The sequence below is a fragment of the Saitoella complicata genome (genome assembly GCF_001661265.1).
Source record: "Saitoella complicata NRRL Y-17804 unplaced genomic scaffold SAICOscaffold_12, whole genome shotgun sequence".
Taxonomy (NCBI): Eukaryota; Fungi; Ascomycota; class Saitoellomycetes; order Saitoellales; family Saitoellaceae; genus Saitoella; species Saitoella complicata.
This window is the reverse complement of record NW_017567003.1, coordinates 236744-252821: the sequence shown is the minus strand read 5'-3', so window position 1 is coordinate 252821 and position 16078 is coordinate 236744. Positions and strand designations below refer to the sequence as shown.

Below are 16078 nucleotides of genomic sequence, written 5' to 3'. Positions count from 1 at the left end.
GTCACCGCCGACTCCCCCTCAGCACGGTACTCCCAATCCCTCGTCCAAAACTCTACAACAGCCTACATCCTCGGCGGTACCACATCTTCAACTACGCTCTCCTCCGAATTATGGTCACTGGATTTCTCATCCTCATTTACCTCCTCCAACGCTTCATGGACGAAATTATCGGCGATGGATGAGGGGTTGACGGGAGCGAGTGCGGCACTGGGCGGGGATGGTAGAATTTGGGTCGTTGGTGGAACGGGGACGACGGGGAATTGTTCGATTAGTGCGGCGAAGACGGAGGCGAAGTCGAGTACGGGGTTGGTGCAGGCTTATGATGCGGCAGCTGGGACGTGGGAGGTGGTGAGTGTTGATGACACGAATGTCAGCGCACCGAGTCGGATCAGGGCTGGAAAGGCATTCGCATCGAATGATACCATCTTCCAATTCGGTGGAGAGAGCTGCTCGACAAAAGGCGCGACACTCTACCACAACGCACTCTCCGCCCTCTCAACAACCAATACCTCCTGGACCAAACGCGCCAACAAGAACGCACCCGTCGCCGAAATCGATTTCGCACTCACCAATATCTCGTCCAGGGAAGTCATTATCATGGGTGGGAAAACGGCGAATGAGAATTCGTGGGTTGATTTGGGACAGGTCGCGATTTATGATTTTCAGGGTGAGGTGTGGAGTTTTATCACTGTTGTGAGTGAGAGTGGGACGAAGCCTGATCCCAGGAGTGGGGCGAGTGCGGTTACGGCTTCGGATGGTACGGTGTTTTTCTACGGTGGAGTGGTCGGTAACGAAACTGCAGCGGCTTCACCACAACTCGTTGTTCTCAACACCACCCAAGACACGTTCGTTTACCAGAACGTGAGCGCGGCTGGAAGTGCCCCACCTGAGGGTCTGGCGTACCACTCAGCCATCATCACCCACGACGACGTAATGCTGATCCTCTTCGGCACCTTCCCCGACGGCACCCTCAACTCCCAAATCTACATGTTCGACGCGAAAACCATGTCCTGGATCGATACATACAAACCCTCCTCCTCCCGCCTCAAACAAGAAACCATCACCTCTCTCGACTCGGTGACGAAATCGTCAGGAACGTCGAGTACCACAAAGGCTGCTGCTGCGTCGGTTTCGGTATTGGCGGTTTTGGCTGCGGCGGGCGCGGGGGTGATTATGGTCATTAGGAGACGGAGGAGGAGGGAGTTGTACAGGAAGAGTGTGTTGGCGCAGAACAAGCCATACTTCTTTGGTCAGCCGCCTGCGCCTCCCAAAAGATCCCGTACGGCTCGTATTCTCCGGAATTTCTTGGCGAGAAATGGGAGTATGGATCATTTGCCGAATACGTGGAGTCCGAAACCGCCTTCGTTGAACATGATCATGGAGCAGACTGGAACCGTTGGGACTACGGCGGCGGGAGGGTTGTCTCTGCCGGCGTGGGCACAGTTCTATGCCAGTGCGGGGACGAGGCAGAGTGGACAGAGTCACAAGAGTGGCATGACGACGCGTAGTGCGGCAATGTCGAGTACGGCGACACTAACAGCAGCGAACCTTCCTCGCTCTACGACAGATTGTCGACGTAGCGCGCCTTCCCGTCTCGGTGATGATGACGAAGAAGAAGATGTCAACCTGCCTACCTCCCCCGTTCGCGGTCCTCCTTCGGGTGCGGCGGGAAGGGAAGCGGATGCAGGCATCGACAGCGACGACGACGATCTCGAAGCAGGTATGCGCGGTCGCGTAACCCAATTCGTTTCCTTTACCGCACCGATGGGCAAGTTGAGGGTCGTTAACGCAAATGAGGGGGATCTAAGTCCGCAGAATAGTCCAGTGTTGGGACGGATGCGGAGTACGTTGCAGAGAGGTAGGAGTCTGTTGGGACCGGGCAGGGGAAGGAGTATGAGGAGGAGTGATACGAGGGGGACGGAGGGGACGGATAGTACTGATAGTACGGAGAGTTCGAGGATGACTGGGGATGGTGGTGTGATTGTGTGATTGACTAACTTTGGCCCTGGGGGCTACACGTTCGTTCTTTAGCCTTCTTTCTTTCTTTCTCTTTCTTTCTTTCTTTTTCGATGCTTTCGGCACGCTGAGGGACGCCTTGGCGATGTCTGTGTCCCTGATCAGGATGCTTGATGATTTATTTAACTACACACTCTTTATACTTTTCCAATATGCCAGCTGCCAGCAAATCACTTCGAGCAGAAACTCAATCGAGAGGATTTCCTTCCCACGACCAACTCCCTATCGCCTGAGCCGACTGCGCCTTGTCTCGCTCCCTGTGGCGGCTAGTCTCCCGCCTCCATGCTCTGGCCAGGCAAGACGCAATAATCCATCCATACACAAACCATAACCAATAACCATACTTACGACATGGACTCAAGATCACCTCTTGCTGCAATCCAGAGGTCATCGCCATTTGATTCGTTTCATCAGATGCAGAGCCCGTTGAGGCCTGTTACGCCATTTGGTGCCGCTTCCACTGCTGGCGGTGGAATGGGATCGTCGGTTAGGAAGAGTGAGTTATGTTTATGAAGTTCGACAGGGATGTATGCTAATGAATGCTGTGTGGTAGGTCGCAAGAGAGGACGTGATGATGATTCCCTGTCACCTGGACCAGGGTCGGAGAGGGATGTGGGTGACTCACCTACACCTCTGAGCAAACGTCAACGAAACATTCCTCAAGGCCGTCCTTTGCCTTTGCCGCGACTGCTGTCGTCTCTTGACAACGCTCAGCTTCAATCTATCATTCTCGGCCTAACAGAACGCCATCCACAGCTCCTGGGCGAGGTCCAATCTCTTGCCCCACGTCCCACCATAACCTCCTCTATCTCAGTCCTCCACCGCCTCGAAGCCGCAGTTCGGGAAGCGTTCCCATACGGCGGAGACCCGGCTGGTGACTACGCATACAACCGCGTCCGTCCCTGCCTGAACGAATTACTCTCGGCATTGATGGATTACACACCCCACTTCCTCCCACCCCACGAACCTCACTTCGACACCTCCCTCTCCTTCCTCGACGAAGCGACCCACATCATCCACCGTCTCCCAAATTGGTCAAATCCACTCCACAACATCTCGAAACGACAAGCATACGAGGAAATGTGCGGAGCGTGGATAAGCGTGTTCAGGGACGCTATCGGCAAGAGCAGTGGCGTGGGCTTGGTGAGGGGTGGATGGGTTGAGAAGGTCGAGCAGCATAATGAGGTTGCGGGAGGACGGTTGGGGAGTGTTGTTGAGTATCTGAGGGGGGAGGTTGGGTGGTTGAGGGCGGTGGAGCAGCAGCAGGAGCAGCAGGGTGGACAACAACAGGCGCAGAGCGGATTGTTTGGGAGTGGGTATACGGCGCCTGCTGCGAGTGTTATTGGGACTGGGTTTGGGAGTCAAGCCGGGTTTGGATTCGGGTTTGCGAGGAGGTAAACCTGGGTACCTACGGGGTACGATACGAGTGCGTGTATGCATATGGACCATTTGTCATGGATGCATGCAATACGTCCAGGGAGAGGGAAGCACGCGGAGCAGCGAAGGATGAATGCTAAGCTATGGACTGTCTTGTCATCATTGGGTTTTGTTTCGAGCCACCTCTGTCTACTCGAGGGTGAGCCTTTCTTATTGTTCCGGGAGTCTTTTTGTTTCGTCTTTCTCATTTTATTATAGCAGTAGTTTAGAGGATACCCTTTTCCATAGCTTAGCCAACAATGACCTTCATCTTTTCTGCTTCTTCTACTCCTTCACGAGGACAGCCTGGATGGTCATCCCGTCGAGCCCTGGAACTTTCTGCATTGTCGAGCTGAAACGACCGGTTAAGGGTTCAGAGTGCGCGCGCCGATCACTGCATGACGTCTCCTCCGCTGCCAGACCGCGCGCCTCACAACGAACCCTGACTTTCACATGCTCACGCGTACGAGTGTTCCTCCATGACGACCATTAACATCCGGTACGTCTTTCCTACCAGTTGCAAGGAAGTATGCGGAACAAGGACTAATGACGGCGATGTTGTAGGACTCTAACTGCCCCCATTTGTGCATTCACGATGGCGATATTGTTGGGGTTGTATGTGAAGCGGACGATTCGGGTTACGAGGGCTGATGCGCAGAGGGGAAGGCCTGATACGAGGCCGCAGTGGAAGACGGTACCTACGGCTGAGGCGGAGGGAGGTTGATGCGGTTGGTGAATGGTCATGAATGAGGTCCTAGGAGCTGGAGGCCAGAAGGAATGGTTGGTCATGAGATGATGGAGGATGGGTTGGGCTTCAGTATCTTTAATACCCTTTATCCGGTTGGAGCGTGTCGGAGTACGATCTTTATTCACAATTCGCAATTGCAGTTGATTTGCTCTTGAGCCCTTTTCTTGTTCGTCCGTCCAGCTGGGAACGAGGCGGCACACACCGTCGCGTTTCATCCATAGGGAATAAGCTTGGTTGAGTTTGGGATTGAGCCCAAGTGACCTCCCGTGTTCCGGGTCCCGAGTCCGCGATTATGTAAATATCGAGTTCGATGTCGACGTGCTAGGGCCTTGGGTGTCTTGAGTTTCGAAGTCAATCTATGGGACGGTCTACGGATGGGTGTACATCTCACGTTGTCGGAGTTTCGCGTTTCGCAATTACGACGCACGAACGTCAACGCTTCGCCATCGGAAACTTGACATATTCGCCACCCGGACCTCACTCGAGCTCCCCAAATTAACCCGGCATTACTCGCCTGGCTGACGTCCGGGTTCGAAAGCGGGGTTGGAGGTGCGTGCTGTGCGTAGACGTAGAAGGCGAACACTGCAGCTGCGCAGCGGAGGCCGTTGCGCAGGCTCAAGCGCTGCAGTACCGTTGTCTGCCGTGGTGGGAGTTATGCGTGAGGTCTTAGGCGGAAGATGATTTCCGAAGTCCATTTTTGGGCGGTTTGAGTCGGAGCGATGAGCTGAAGGGAATATGCTTACAGACTGCCCCCAGCCAACCCATCGTAGCCCTTCCTACACCCTCCCGTAAACGACGGCAATTGCAACAACTGACATCTTCAGACGATCTTCACGCGCGCCTCCCATCAAGGGGTTCATTTCCCGCACGCAATTGTTTTGGCTGGCGGAAGTTCGCGCTATCCATGCGCGCGTACGGGATTAGCACCAAACTTAACTTTTGAACGGTCCTGTCCGCCGTCAACCCGTCAAGCTTAAGGGCTCGTCATTGAAGGGAAAGAGCTGGTTGTTACGCGTTCATCGACGGCTCTGGGTTTCTTTTGTGTGAAGGAAGCTTTAGGATACGATATTTTGACTTGTGTGATATCGGTACGGAGTTGCTGGTGCGTTTGGGCGTGGTGTTGTGGATTTTTGGGCGACGAAGAACTGACGGTGGTGTTCGACAGGACAACCGAAAACGCGTTTCTCTATCAGCATACATCCCATCATCACATACGTATACAGCAATGGCAGCACTAGCACCCCGTCCGCTACGCATCCAGAAGTCAAATGCTACCTTGACCGCCGCGACACGCCCCTCGACATCCTCCTCCCAAGGCCACTCCGAGAACGACACCCTCTCGCGTCCCCGGACGTCGGACTCATCTTTACACAGCCATGGTGGTCCCGCACCAACCTACCTCCGCGTTTTGCACCAGTTTCAACCGCAGGACGCTGCGCAGCTAGATACAGTCTGTTTGCCGCTCGAGGCTGGGCAGATTGTCATGGTGCACGCGTTACATCCTTCGGGATGGGCTGACGGGAGTTTGTTGTCTACGGGCGAACGCGGCTGGTTTCCGAGTAATTATTGCGAGCCGTATGGGTTGAGGATTTTGAGGCCGCTTGTTAGTGCGGTTGAGTTGGTGAAGGGGGTGTTGAGGCAGGGACATGGGGTTGAGGGATGGGGGAGTGCGGTTGCGTGTGTTGTGAGTGCTGTTCGTGGTATTCTGGTAAGTGGCGGGAAATGAGTAGGAGTTGACGGGATGTATGCTAATGAAAATGTGGTTTAGATTACTACGAACTGCATGACGCGCGAAAGCCCGCTTGTGAGGTCTTCGGATGTTGTCAGGCGTGAACGCAAGATCCTTCTGAGTGATTTGAGTACGCTCATCGCTACTGCTCGTGACGCTACCGCTGCGGACGCAGAGGTGTTGTACGAGTATGTAGAGGATATTCAACAACGCGTGGAACGCATTTCCTCGCGTGCTTCCAAGTTCATCGAGGTCGTTGCTGGCCCGGCTGAGTTATGGAAGTACGAGGAAGAAGAGGATGAAGACGACAACGGCGATTACGAGGCGGAGTTTGCGGCTGCTTCGGCGGTGCCTGCGAGGTATAGCATGACGCAGCCTCTCAGCAGGCCAGCGACTGCACACTCCAATTTCAGCCGACCCACGTCGAGTTTGAGCTCGAGGCCGATGACGGCGAATAGCATTAATCGACCCAGTAGTTCTGGCTCAAAGATGACGGGACGGAAGAGAGCGGATTCGTCGGTTAGTGTTACGAGCACCATCATGTCAGAAGATACTTCCGAGTCTGTATTGCAGAAACTCACGATCGCGCATGATTCGTTGTTGTCGCATCTCGCCGCATACATCGGGCGTCTGCATTTACAAAGTGGGTCTCCGGCTGAGTTGTTGGCGACGACCAAGACTTGTGTCGCGAGTGCGAGGAATTTGTTGCATGTACTTGATGCGGTGTGTGCTCGTGCCCCGAACGCGCAACTGGAGGATGCGAAAAACACGATGTTCAAGAAGACGATGATGCTCGTTAGTGCCGCGAGAGAAGTTGTGACTGCGCAGGCTGAGGACGAGGAGGAGGGACCTGGGATGGTGAGTGAGGAGCAAGGGAAGGAGTTGGTTATTGTTGCGACGGATTGCGTGAGGAGTGCGGGTGAAGTCGTTGCGCGTGCGCGATTCGTGATTGAGAGCATTGAGGAGTGGAGTGAGAGGGACGAGAATACGCCTCCCGCAATCCGGAGTATCGCGAGGGATCGGAGTGATTCGACGATCATGCCTGCGCAGGATGTTAGGAGGGGGAGTGTTGGGAGTGCTGTTCGCGCTCTCGGAATCCCTACTGTCGAGGAGGCGAGGAACGGACGGTTCGAACAGCGTCTTGCCAGCATTTCGTCGAACACGGTCAGGAAGCACCAGAGCAAGAGCTCGATTGCGTCTAGTACGTTTTCGTATGGAAGCGATGTCGCGAGTTCTTTGGAGTATATCCGTCGTCGTGATGCAGAGGCGAAGGCCAAGTTTGAGGCCTCGATTCGACAAAAGGAAGATTTGCTTGAGGAGGAGGAGGAGGAGGAGGAGGAGGAGGTTGCGGAGGATGAGGGGCCAGTTGTTATCTCTGCTCCGTTCTTCGTGAGCAGCGCCAACCAATCCCAGCCTCAACAACAGCCCGTGCAGCAGCAACAAGGCAAGAAGCCGAATACGTTCTCGACGGATAGCAGTGCGTATACGGCTGCTAGCTTTAGGGATAGTCTGCCGAGTCACCGGGCGAGCACCTCTACGAGTGCGACGACGCCTGAGCCCGAGAGCCCGGCTGCTGAGAAGAGGCCTGCCCAGATTGCGTTCAATGCCGATGGACAGGTCACTGGGGGTACCCTCCATGCCTTGGTCGAGCGGATGACAATGGCAGAGTCGACGCCTGATGCGTTGTTCGCTGCTACCTTCTACCTCACGTTCAGGTTGTGGACTTCGCCTTTGGCTCTTGCCGAGGCTTTGATCCAGAGGTTCAGGATTCAGCCGCAAATTCTTGCTACCGCGGATTGGGAGCAGCGTGTTGCTGTTCCTATTCGTTTGAGGGTGTACAACGTCTTCAAGGGATGGATGGAAGGACACTGGCGCCAGGATCTGGACTATGAGGCCTTGGATGTGATTATGCCTTTTGCTGTTGAGGAGTTGGCGGCAAAGTTGCCTCAGGCTGGAAAGAGGTTGGAGGAGTTGTGTAGACGGGTTAGCACCGAGTATGGTGCGCCTCCTACTCCTAGGATCTCGAATACGGTTGGTAAGATCAATGCTGTGCCTGGTGGTTTGGCGTTGGTTGATGCTCCTGTTCCTCCACCCATGATCTCGAAGAGTGAGTTGGCGAGGTTGAGGACGTGGACTTCCTCGTCTGGGTATGGGTCTGGGCCTTCTGTGCTGGATTTCGACCCTACGGAGCTCGCGAGGCAATTGACGCTCAAGGAGTCCAAGTTATTCTGTGCGATTACGCCAGAGGAGTTGGTTGGGCAGGAGTTTAGCAAGAAGAATGGACATTGTCCGAATGTGAAGCAGACGACGGCGTTGTCCACTGATCTTGCGGGATGGGTTGCTGAATCTATCTTGGCGGAGGGTGATGCGAAGAAGCGTGCTGCTATTATCAAGGCTTGGGTCAAGGTCGCCGATCGTAGTGTTGGGTTGAGCAACTACAGTACTTGTATGGCGATCTTGTGTGCGCTCAGCTCTTCTACCATTGCGAGGTTGAAGAATACCTGGCAGTTGGTGTCCTCGAAGACGAAGGGTACATTGGATCAACTCAAGGCCATCACGGATCACTCGAGGAATTACGCCGTTTACCGTGCGCGGTTGAGGGCGCATGTTCCGCCTTGTTTGCCCTTCTTGGGTCTTTACTTGACGGACTTGACGTTCATTCACGAGGGTAACCCGTCGACGAGGTTGTCACCGTCTGGTAACCTTGACTTGATCAACTTTGACAAGTATGTCAAGACGACGAAGATCATCAACGAGGTTCAGCGGTTCCAAATTCCGTACAAGTTGGCGGAGGTCACAGAGCTTCAGTCATGGATTGATAAGCACATTCAGTCTGTTCGTATGGGCAAGTCTGGCGATCAGATGTCTCTCTGGCGCCGCTCTTTGACGATTGAGCCCAAGGAGGAGAAGAGGGTCAGCGCCACTTCTACCAGGATGGAACGGGAGAGCTCACAGTTGCCGCGCGTGCAGGAGGAAGAGGAGACGCAGCCGTTCAAGTCACCGGCGGAGAAGGATAAGATGGAGGGATTGTTTGCATGGGCTACGAAAGAGTACACGAAGATCAAGTAAGAGTAGCACGGGTTATTTATGATGATATTTATCACGGAGTCATGGCGTTGATTGAATTGCAATAAACCCTCAGGGTACCTTCCCAGCCAGGCACACTCAAATTCTGGCAGGTTAGGGCACCCGAACCCTCTCCGAGCCTCCTGCGCCGAGGGTTAGCGCCAATTGCCCGCGAGAAGCACTACACACGAAATTTGGAGGTCTGAGGATCGTTAGTCGTTTGCCCCGTCACCAGCAGCAGCCGTCTCATCAACAGGTACGTCAAGGAAAACGATGCTGCTCCTCGCCGATCGGAACGCTCTCATGCTGTTCCTCTTGTTCGCCTCGAAAAAGAACCAGTGTCCCAGCGTTCCGTACGGCTGTGCTATGTCGCGTCGGGTGTTTCTTCAACTTCAAACAATTGCTGACTTGGATCCTTTCTGCAGTCAACATGGGTAAGGGAAAGCCTAGAGGTCTCAACTCCGCACGCAAGCTCCGCAACCACCGCCGTGAGCAGCGTTGGGCCGACGAGGCCTTCCGCAAGAGGTTGCTCGGTACCGTCTTCAAGTCCTCCCCCTTCGGTGGATCCTCCCACGCCAAGTGAGTTTTCCTCCATTACCAACCCTCAATCAATCGTTTCCTTACATGTATTCGCTAGGGGTATCGTCCTTGAGAAGATCGGTGTTGAGGCCAAGCAGCCCAACTCCGCTATTCGTAAGTGTGTCCGTGTTCAGCTCATCAAGAACGGAAAGAAGGTCACCGCTTTCGTTCCCAATGACGGTTGTTTGAACTTTGTCGACGAGAACGACGAGGTCCTCCTTGCTGGTTTCGGTCGTAAGGGTAAGGCCAAGGGTGATATTCCCGGTGTTCGTTTCAAGGTCGTCAAGGTTCGTCTAACCCTTCCTCCACCACTTTGCCACCATCTAACGAAGTTACTCTAGGTCTCCGGTGTCGCTTTGATTGCTTTGTGGAAGGAGAAGAAGGAGAAGCCCCGCTCATAAACGGATCGCTCCCAGGCTTGGAACGGTTCTATTTTTGGGCGTGCTTTTCTGGTTGTCTGAGGCTATGCAATATGATGCACTGGAAGGACATGGGGTTTTGAATTGACAAAATATCACCTATTGTCTTGGTCTACAGAATGGAGCAGGATGTACACTACACCCGGTTCGGCCCACGACTTTCCTACTCTCGCCATGTGAAATCACTTGAAGAACGAATGGGTGCTGCGAAAATCAGGGATTTGGATTGGTAAAATTGTGTTCGGCTTCATCAGTGGATTGGGGCTTGTATTCACCTTCGATGTCGTTCCGTCCCATTGCAACTTTATCAGCGCATCGTAAAGCCCGTCTACGTAGTGTAAACCCCCAAGTGTCGGGTTTCAACCAGCGTCACTTTTGATAATATATTTAACGTGCCGTAGACTTTGTCGCTCGATTCGGACATGCATGTCATGATCAACGTTACGAACCCTACGGCACATTTCTCGACACGCGAGCCCCCATAACCAGGCCCTCGTACACGATGAGACGATTCATTGCGAATCCATTGAGCCTTCGAGTGCAATTGCTGCCTCGGGTAGTCCTTGCGAATACGCGCCGGCCATGTACGTGTCTCCATCCCTCATGATCCGGGGCTTCAATGCTGAACGTCTGTGCTATAGACTGTGTCGCATGTGAACCAACACCACCACAAGCACCGCAAGCCCCACCGGCGCCAGCTCCTCCATCTGCAAAGAAATCTACTCCTCCGTCACCATCTACAGCCACCGACCTCGACCACCAATCCATCGCTGTCGCTCAAGGCCTCTATACAATCTCACCCCTTACCCCCGGCTCAGTCTTCTTCCTCCCCCATGGCACACGGATATTCAACAAACTGCTGGCTTTCATGCGGAAGCAGTATTCACTGTATGGGTATGAAGAGGTAATCAGTCCAATTATCTACAAGAAGACCTTGTGGGAGCAGAGTGGGCATTGGGAGAATTATGCTGAGGATATGTTCTCCGTCACTGGACGTGGGGCAGAGGGTGAAGCAGCAAAGGCAAAGCAGGAGGGAAGGTATCTCGAGGATGAGGAGTATGGACTCAAACCGATGAACTGCCCAGGTCATTGTCTGATATATGCATCTGACGACCGCTCCTACCGCGACCTCCCAATCCGCTACGCAGATTTCTCACCGCTGCACCGGAATGAGGCATCAGGTGCTCTACAAGGCTTGACCCGTGTTCGCCGTTTCCATCAGGATGATGCACACATCTTCTGTACACCTGCGCAAATCACATCTGAGATTGCGGATACGTTGAGGTTTGTTCATGCGGTGTTTACGGTGTTTCAACTGCCAAGTTACGAGTTGTTCTTGTCAACAAGGCCAGAGAAGTACATTGGAGAACTGGCAGAATGGGAACAGGCTGAGGGGGCGCTGAAGGAGGCACTCAACACCACTGGGAGGGAATGGGCAGTTAAGGAGGGTGATGGAGCATTCTATGGGCCAAAGATTGATATTGTGCTCAAAGACGCAGCCGGGAGACGACATCAAACTGCAACCATCCAACTCGACTTCCAGCTTCCTCATCGCTTCAACTTGAAATACAGAGATGCTGGTGGAGAGATCCAGGCACCCGTCATTGTACATCGAGCAATCTTGGGAAGTGTGGAGAGGACGATGGCAATATTGATGGAGCATACAGCGGGGAAGTGGCCGTTCTGGTTGAGCCCGAGACAGGCGACGGTGGTGCCAGCTACGACTGCGCCGGAGGTCATTGCGTATGCTGAAGCTGTTCAGAGACGTTTGTCGGGTGTTACGAATACACTCACGACTGCGACTGAACCGCCAATCCCAATTTTGGAGATGGCTACACGGACGTTCTTCGTGGATGTGGATGCATCAGAAGGCAAGACGTTGGGTAAGCGGGTGCGGGAAGCACAGAAGAGGAGGGTGAACTTTACATTGGTTGTGGGACAGAAGGAGATGGAAAATGGCTCTGTTGCTGTAAGATCAAGGGATGGGAAACAGTTGGGAGAGAAGACTGTAGAGGAGGTGTATCAGATGTTCTTGGAGTTGGAGAAGACGTATCAGTAGACGTACGGTGGGGTGGGATACATGTAAGATTTTATTGTGGGGTGTCTATCGTAGACTTGATCCGTGGTTTTGTGGTCGAACAAATCTCATCTCTGGTTCATGCCGAAATGTTTGTCTCTTTCCTCTCCTTTTACTCTTTCCAAGATGTCCCATTACTCGCTTAAGGGATAAAGTTCCACAGCGGGTCACCCAAAGAGTGCACGTTCTCCACTCCGATGCCCTTGTTGATCGACACCATATCCCTTGCACTCATCTTCGTAAATCCAACCGCAAGCGCATGCTCCTTCCCCTGCGCCGTAATCACCACCACTCTCTCCGCCGGAATATCAGGAATCTCCTCGCCACCCAATGCTCCTGGTGAAGTAAGTCCAGGACACATGATATCTGCTCCATTCAACACGAACTTGATCGCACCACGGTCGACGCGGAGCGTTGGGAATGCATTGGGGTATTTGTGGACGAGACGGAGGTGGGGGTGGAAGGCGTCGTCGTAGTGTTGGAAAAAGAGGATTTCTTTATCTTGATTTGTAAGGATGGAGATGTGTTCTCGGCTGTGCCCAATATGTTAGCCCAAATTCAATGCGATTCGATTGTCAAAACTCGAAGCACCATTTGATGAGGGTTAAAGCACCCTTTTTAGGCAGGATCTCGTCGAGGACAGGCTCAAGGCCGGGATAGTCCTGGACAAGCTTTGTGCGGATGTTGCGGACGACGGAGGACTTGACCTGGGTTCGTCCGGCAATGTCTGTGGATGGATCGAATCTGTTGCACCGCTCATCAGCATGCCATCAATACCGACCTCGGAGCAACACACTTTCTGAACATCTTGCAAATGGGGTATATGCTGGTTGACTGGACGTCGTGTGAGCTCAGCGGTGAGACCCCTGAATTGGCGAGCACGTGAAATCCACCGACAGGAAGCTGCAGCACTCCTCGAACTCCAAAAGAAGAAGAATTGGAATTGTCGATTGACCGGGTCATTCTACAAGGGATCAAGCAGCGCACCATCTCAATCCGTCAGCATTCGTCTCCACATCTCACTCTCCCTTCACACCAACCGCCCATTACACGACCTTCTACACACCACCATGGACCACGACTCCTCCTCCTCCATCTCCTCCGGCTACTGGATCGAATGGTTCCTCGGCTCAAAAGGAAACGAGTACTTTTGCGAAATCGACGAAGACTATATCACGGACCGCTTCAACCTCACAGGTTTAAACGCGGAGATCGGACCCCATTATGCGGACGCGTTGGACATGGTCACGGATTGTTGGGAGGGAGATGAAAATATTCGGGAAGATGTCGAGAGTTGCGCGAGACACTTTTATGGCTTGGTACATGCGCGGTATATCATCACCATCAAGGGATTGCAAAAGATGGTATGTCCCCTCTCTCACTTCAGTGTACGGACGAATAGCTAACTGCATGACCACAGCTCGAGAAGTACAAGAAACACGACTTTGGCCGCTGTCCCCGCGTCCTATGTTCCTCCCACCCCCTCCTCCCAATCGGAACCTCTGACCTCCCAGGACAAGACAGCGTAAAACTCTACTGCCCCCGCTGCGAAGACATCTACACCCCAAAATCCCCACGACATGGCTCAATCGACGGCGCCTACTTCGGGACTTCGTTCCCCCACATGTTACTCGCACAATACCCACAGTTGGTGCCGAGTGGGAAGGGGGCTGGGGCTGGGGCTGGGGCTGGGGCTGGGGCTGGGGCTGTGGATGCGCAGAGGTATGTGCCGAGGATTTTTGGGTTTGGGGTTAATGAGGTGGGCAAGTTGCAGAGGTGGCAGGATGGGCAAAGTGAGGCGCAGAGGAGGAGGTTGGCGGAGCCGTTGGAGGGACGGCCTGGGAGTAGAGATGTGATGTCGCCGATGGAGCAGTGAAGGGACGTATACAGGTGTGACCTTTTTTGTTTCTTTGGGAGTTTGGGGGTATCCGGGTTTAACTTCGTTTTTTTCTTTTCCTTTTCCTTTCGTTTACTGGCATTATATAGCTACAGCTCACAAGACTATGGCTCAAGGAAGGCCTACAAAACAAATCACTGGTCTTAATATTCATGAGCATAAAATATCAATGTCCGAGGCATATAAGCAAAAAAGTCTCAAATTTGGTACAGAAAGAAGCGAATATCTAGATCTGTCACCATGGTCAGATCATATCTATAGTCGTGTACGGATCCGAGAGGCTCGTGTATCCATGTAGAAAACCCCGTAAGAAGGTCCTTTGAAAGAAGAAAAGTCCAGAGTTGTATCGTAGCGCCGCCGTTCATTGTCCGTGTCCCCATAATCCAAGTTTATCACACCCCAATCCTTCCATGTTTTTCTTGTTTTTTGTGACTTGTGTTGTTGATGAAAGAAGTCGTATATCAAAAGACCTTAGTACTGAATACCATTCACAACAGTCCCATTGCTGGCAGCAGTCAATGTACCGTTCCAGTACGCCGCAGCAGTAGCAAACTGCCTCGCATGCGTCCTCGACTCGGTCTCCGTCACCTCCACGGTCTGCGTCTCAGTCGTAGCCTCGGCGGTGTGCCAAACAGTGGTATACACAGTCCTCGTCACCGCCTCAGCACCCTCGACATAAGAGTCGGAGGAGGTGGTGGAGGGAAGATCCCAGAGTGTAACAGTCACGGTCGAGGTTGAGGTGGAGGCGACGTACTTGGTGTTACCAGCTGCGACGGCGGCAGCGACCGTGGGAACAGCGGTGGTGAGGGTTGTGTTGGACCAGGGGGCGACGATGGAGGAAGCGGAGGAGGAGAGGGTGGTGTTGGAGTACAGGATCACGGGGGAGAGGGTGGTGTTGGAGGAAGAGGAGGCGGTGGAGGCGGTGGTCTCGGAGGAAGAGGAGGTGGTGGAGGTGATGGTCTCGGAGGAAGAGGTAGATGTAGACGAAGAGGTCGTGTCGGCAGCGACAGCAGCAGCAGTGATGGTGGCAGCCTCAGCAGTGGCAGCAGCTTCAGCCGTCACCGGCTCCACCGTCGAAGTAGCCGCAGAACTCATCCCATCCGCATTCGCCCTCACATCATACCCCGTAACCCCACTCCACACAAACTCACAGAAACCCCCATCAACAACCTCCCACCTCGCCGGCGCCGGATCCATATTCTGCCCAAACACCTCGGTCGCCCCACCCGTGCTGACATCCAACCCACGTCCACCCTTATCGATAGCCAAAAAGTATCGACAACCGGTCGAACCACAGACTTTGAGGCAAGAGCCACAGGTGGAGGCGTCGATGGATTGAACGGCGGTGACGTAGTTGAGGTTGAAAGAGGTGTAGGTGTAGGTGAGGCCGCAGTAGGGGGGGTTGTTGACGGTCCGAGTAGGAGGGGTAGTCGTGTTCGGTTACGGTTTGGGAACCGGAGAGGGAGGCGGTGGCTGTGGAGGCAGCGGCCAATAGAGCGACAGAAAGGTATCCGAGCATCGTTTGTATATGTGTCGTGTATAGGGATATTGTCCGTTAAGAGAGCGTGTAGTTGTCGTTGCGACCTCGAGGTATCGGAAAGAGAGTGTGTGAACCAAAAGGTAAGGACTGACTGAAGTTTGTGTTGGATTTCTCAACGGCACTCTCCATGCGGCGGGATCCCTCCAGCTCTTATACCTCTCATGGCCTCCCATCTCCCTCGTCCGGCCAAGCCAACATCGGATCTAGCACGCTCGAGCTCACCTACTGCACCTCAAAGCCGGTTCCAATCTTTCTCGACCAACCGTTCACGCCCCATCCCACTGCTAATTTCCGATGGATGCCGACTTTTGCGCTCGGGCCACATTTCATTTCGCTGGGTGTGCATGCAGCTGCAGAGCCTTGCAGGCGAGACATGCATAGGGCGAACCGGGAGTGTGGAAGAGCGAAGAGGGACGGTTAAGGGACGGTTAAGATGTTTCTGTAATTTCCAATGCACAAGGGCTTAGATGGGGGGGGAGATTGTGCTGTGTGCATATATGCCGTGATGGTGATGTTGATCGAGTATCATGGCCCGAGGGTGCGGGCGTACATTCGCATGAATGCCGATGGGCGATCCGCCTTGCAGTTGCT

At 53.7% G+C, this 16078-nt stretch overlaps 10 protein-coding genes across 10 annotated transcripts; 7 read left to right on the top strand and 3 right to left on the bottom strand.

Moving 5' to 3' along the window:
- Positions 1–966: 966 nt before the first annotated feature.
- SAICODRAFT_30393 (uncharacterized protein) lies at positions 967–1394 on the top strand (the record flags this gene model as incomplete). Its single annotated transcript, XM_019167662.1, has 1 exon — positions 967–1394. A coding segment is annotated over exon 1 (179 nt), but the record flags the coding sequence as incomplete, so codon positions are not given.
- A 1261-nt stretch (positions 1395–2655) lies between these two features.
- SAICODRAFT_41119 (nuclear envelope) lies at positions 2656–3297 on the top strand (the record flags this gene model as incomplete). Its single annotated transcript, XM_019168652.1, has 1 exon — positions 2656–3297. A coding segment is annotated over one exon (642 nt), but the record flags the coding sequence as incomplete, so codon positions are not given.
- Positions 3298–3911: 614 nt separating this feature from the next.
- Positions 3912–4156, top strand: SAICODRAFT_7572 (uncharacterized protein; the record flags this gene model as incomplete). Its single annotated transcript, XM_019170995.1, has 2 exons — positions 3912–3931; positions 3997–4156. The coding sequence occupies 2 exons, from the start codon at positions 3912–3914 to the stop codon at positions 4154–4156; spliced, it is 180 nt and encodes a 59-aa protein (XP_019024085.1).
- A 1021-nt stretch (positions 4157–5177) lies between these two features.
- SAICODRAFT_92677 (ras GEF) lies at positions 5178–8978 on the top strand (the record flags this gene model as incomplete). The annotated part of the gene is made up of 4 exons (XM_019171825.1): positions 5178–5282; positions 5346–5873; positions 5949–7140; positions 7216–8978. The coding sequence occupies exons 2-4, from the start codon at positions 5406–5408 to the stop codon at positions 8976–8978; spliced, it is 3423 nt and encodes a 1140-aa protein (XP_019024084.1). The 5' UTR covers positions 5178–5282; positions 5346–5405.
- Positions 8979–9405: 427 nt separating this feature from the next.
- SAICODRAFT_57109 (40S ribosomal protein S23-like protein) lies at positions 9406–9955 on the top strand (the record flags this gene model as incomplete). Its single annotated transcript, XM_019169508.1, has 3 exons — positions 9406–9554; positions 9613–9841; positions 9896–9955. The coding sequence occupies 3 exons, from the start codon at positions 9406–9408 to the stop codon at positions 9953–9955; spliced, it is 438 nt and encodes a 145-aa protein (XP_019024083.1).
- Positions 9956–10420: 465 nt separating this feature from the next.
- SAICODRAFT_65801 (threonyl-tRNA synthetase, cytoplasmic) lies at positions 10421–12077 on the top strand. The gene is made up of 2 exons (XM_019170178.1): positions 10421–10557; positions 10717–12077. Exons 1-2 carry the CDS (start codon positions 10476–10478, stop codon positions 12030–12032), a joined length of 1398 nt encoding a protein of 465 aa, XP_019024082.1. The 5' UTR covers positions 10421–10475; the 3' UTR covers positions 12033–12077.
- On the bottom strand, positions 12042–12869 carry SAICODRAFT_80449 (uncharacterized protein). The gene is made up of 3 exons (XM_019171203.1): positions 12847–12869; positions 12642–12794; positions 12042–12583 (listed from the first exon to the last, which is right to left on the bottom strand). The coding sequence occupies exons 1-3, from the start codon at positions 12855–12857 to the stop codon at positions 12193–12195; spliced, it is 555 nt and encodes a 184-aa protein (XP_019024081.1). The 5' UTR covers positions 12858–12869; the 3' UTR covers positions 12042–12192.
- A 251-nt stretch (positions 12870–13120) lies between these two features.
- Positions 13121–13926, top strand: SAICODRAFT_35226 (casein kinase II beta subunit; the record flags this gene model as incomplete). Its single annotated transcript, XM_019168411.1, has 3 exons — positions 13121–13414; positions 13471–13719; positions 13771–13926. The coding sequence occupies 3 exons, from the start codon at positions 13121–13123 to the stop codon at positions 13924–13926; spliced, it is 699 nt and encodes a 232-aa protein (XP_019024080.1).
- A 492-nt stretch (positions 13927–14418) lies between these two features.
- On the bottom strand, positions 14419–15144 carry SAICODRAFT_7566 (uncharacterized protein; the record flags this gene model as incomplete). Its single annotated transcript, XM_019170992.1, has 1 exon — positions 14419–15144. The coding sequence occupies one exon, from the start codon at positions 15142–15144 to the stop codon at positions 14419–14421; it is 726 nt and encodes a 241-aa protein (XP_019024079.1).
- On the bottom strand, positions 15009–15765 carry SAICODRAFT_30390 (uncharacterized protein). The gene has a single exon (XM_019167661.1). The coding sequence runs from the start codon at positions 15464–15466 to the stop codon at positions 15203–15205; it is 264 nt and encodes an 87-aa protein (XP_019024078.1). The 5' UTR covers positions 15467–15765; the 3' UTR covers positions 15009–15202.
- Positions 15766–16078: the final 313 nt, after the last annotated feature.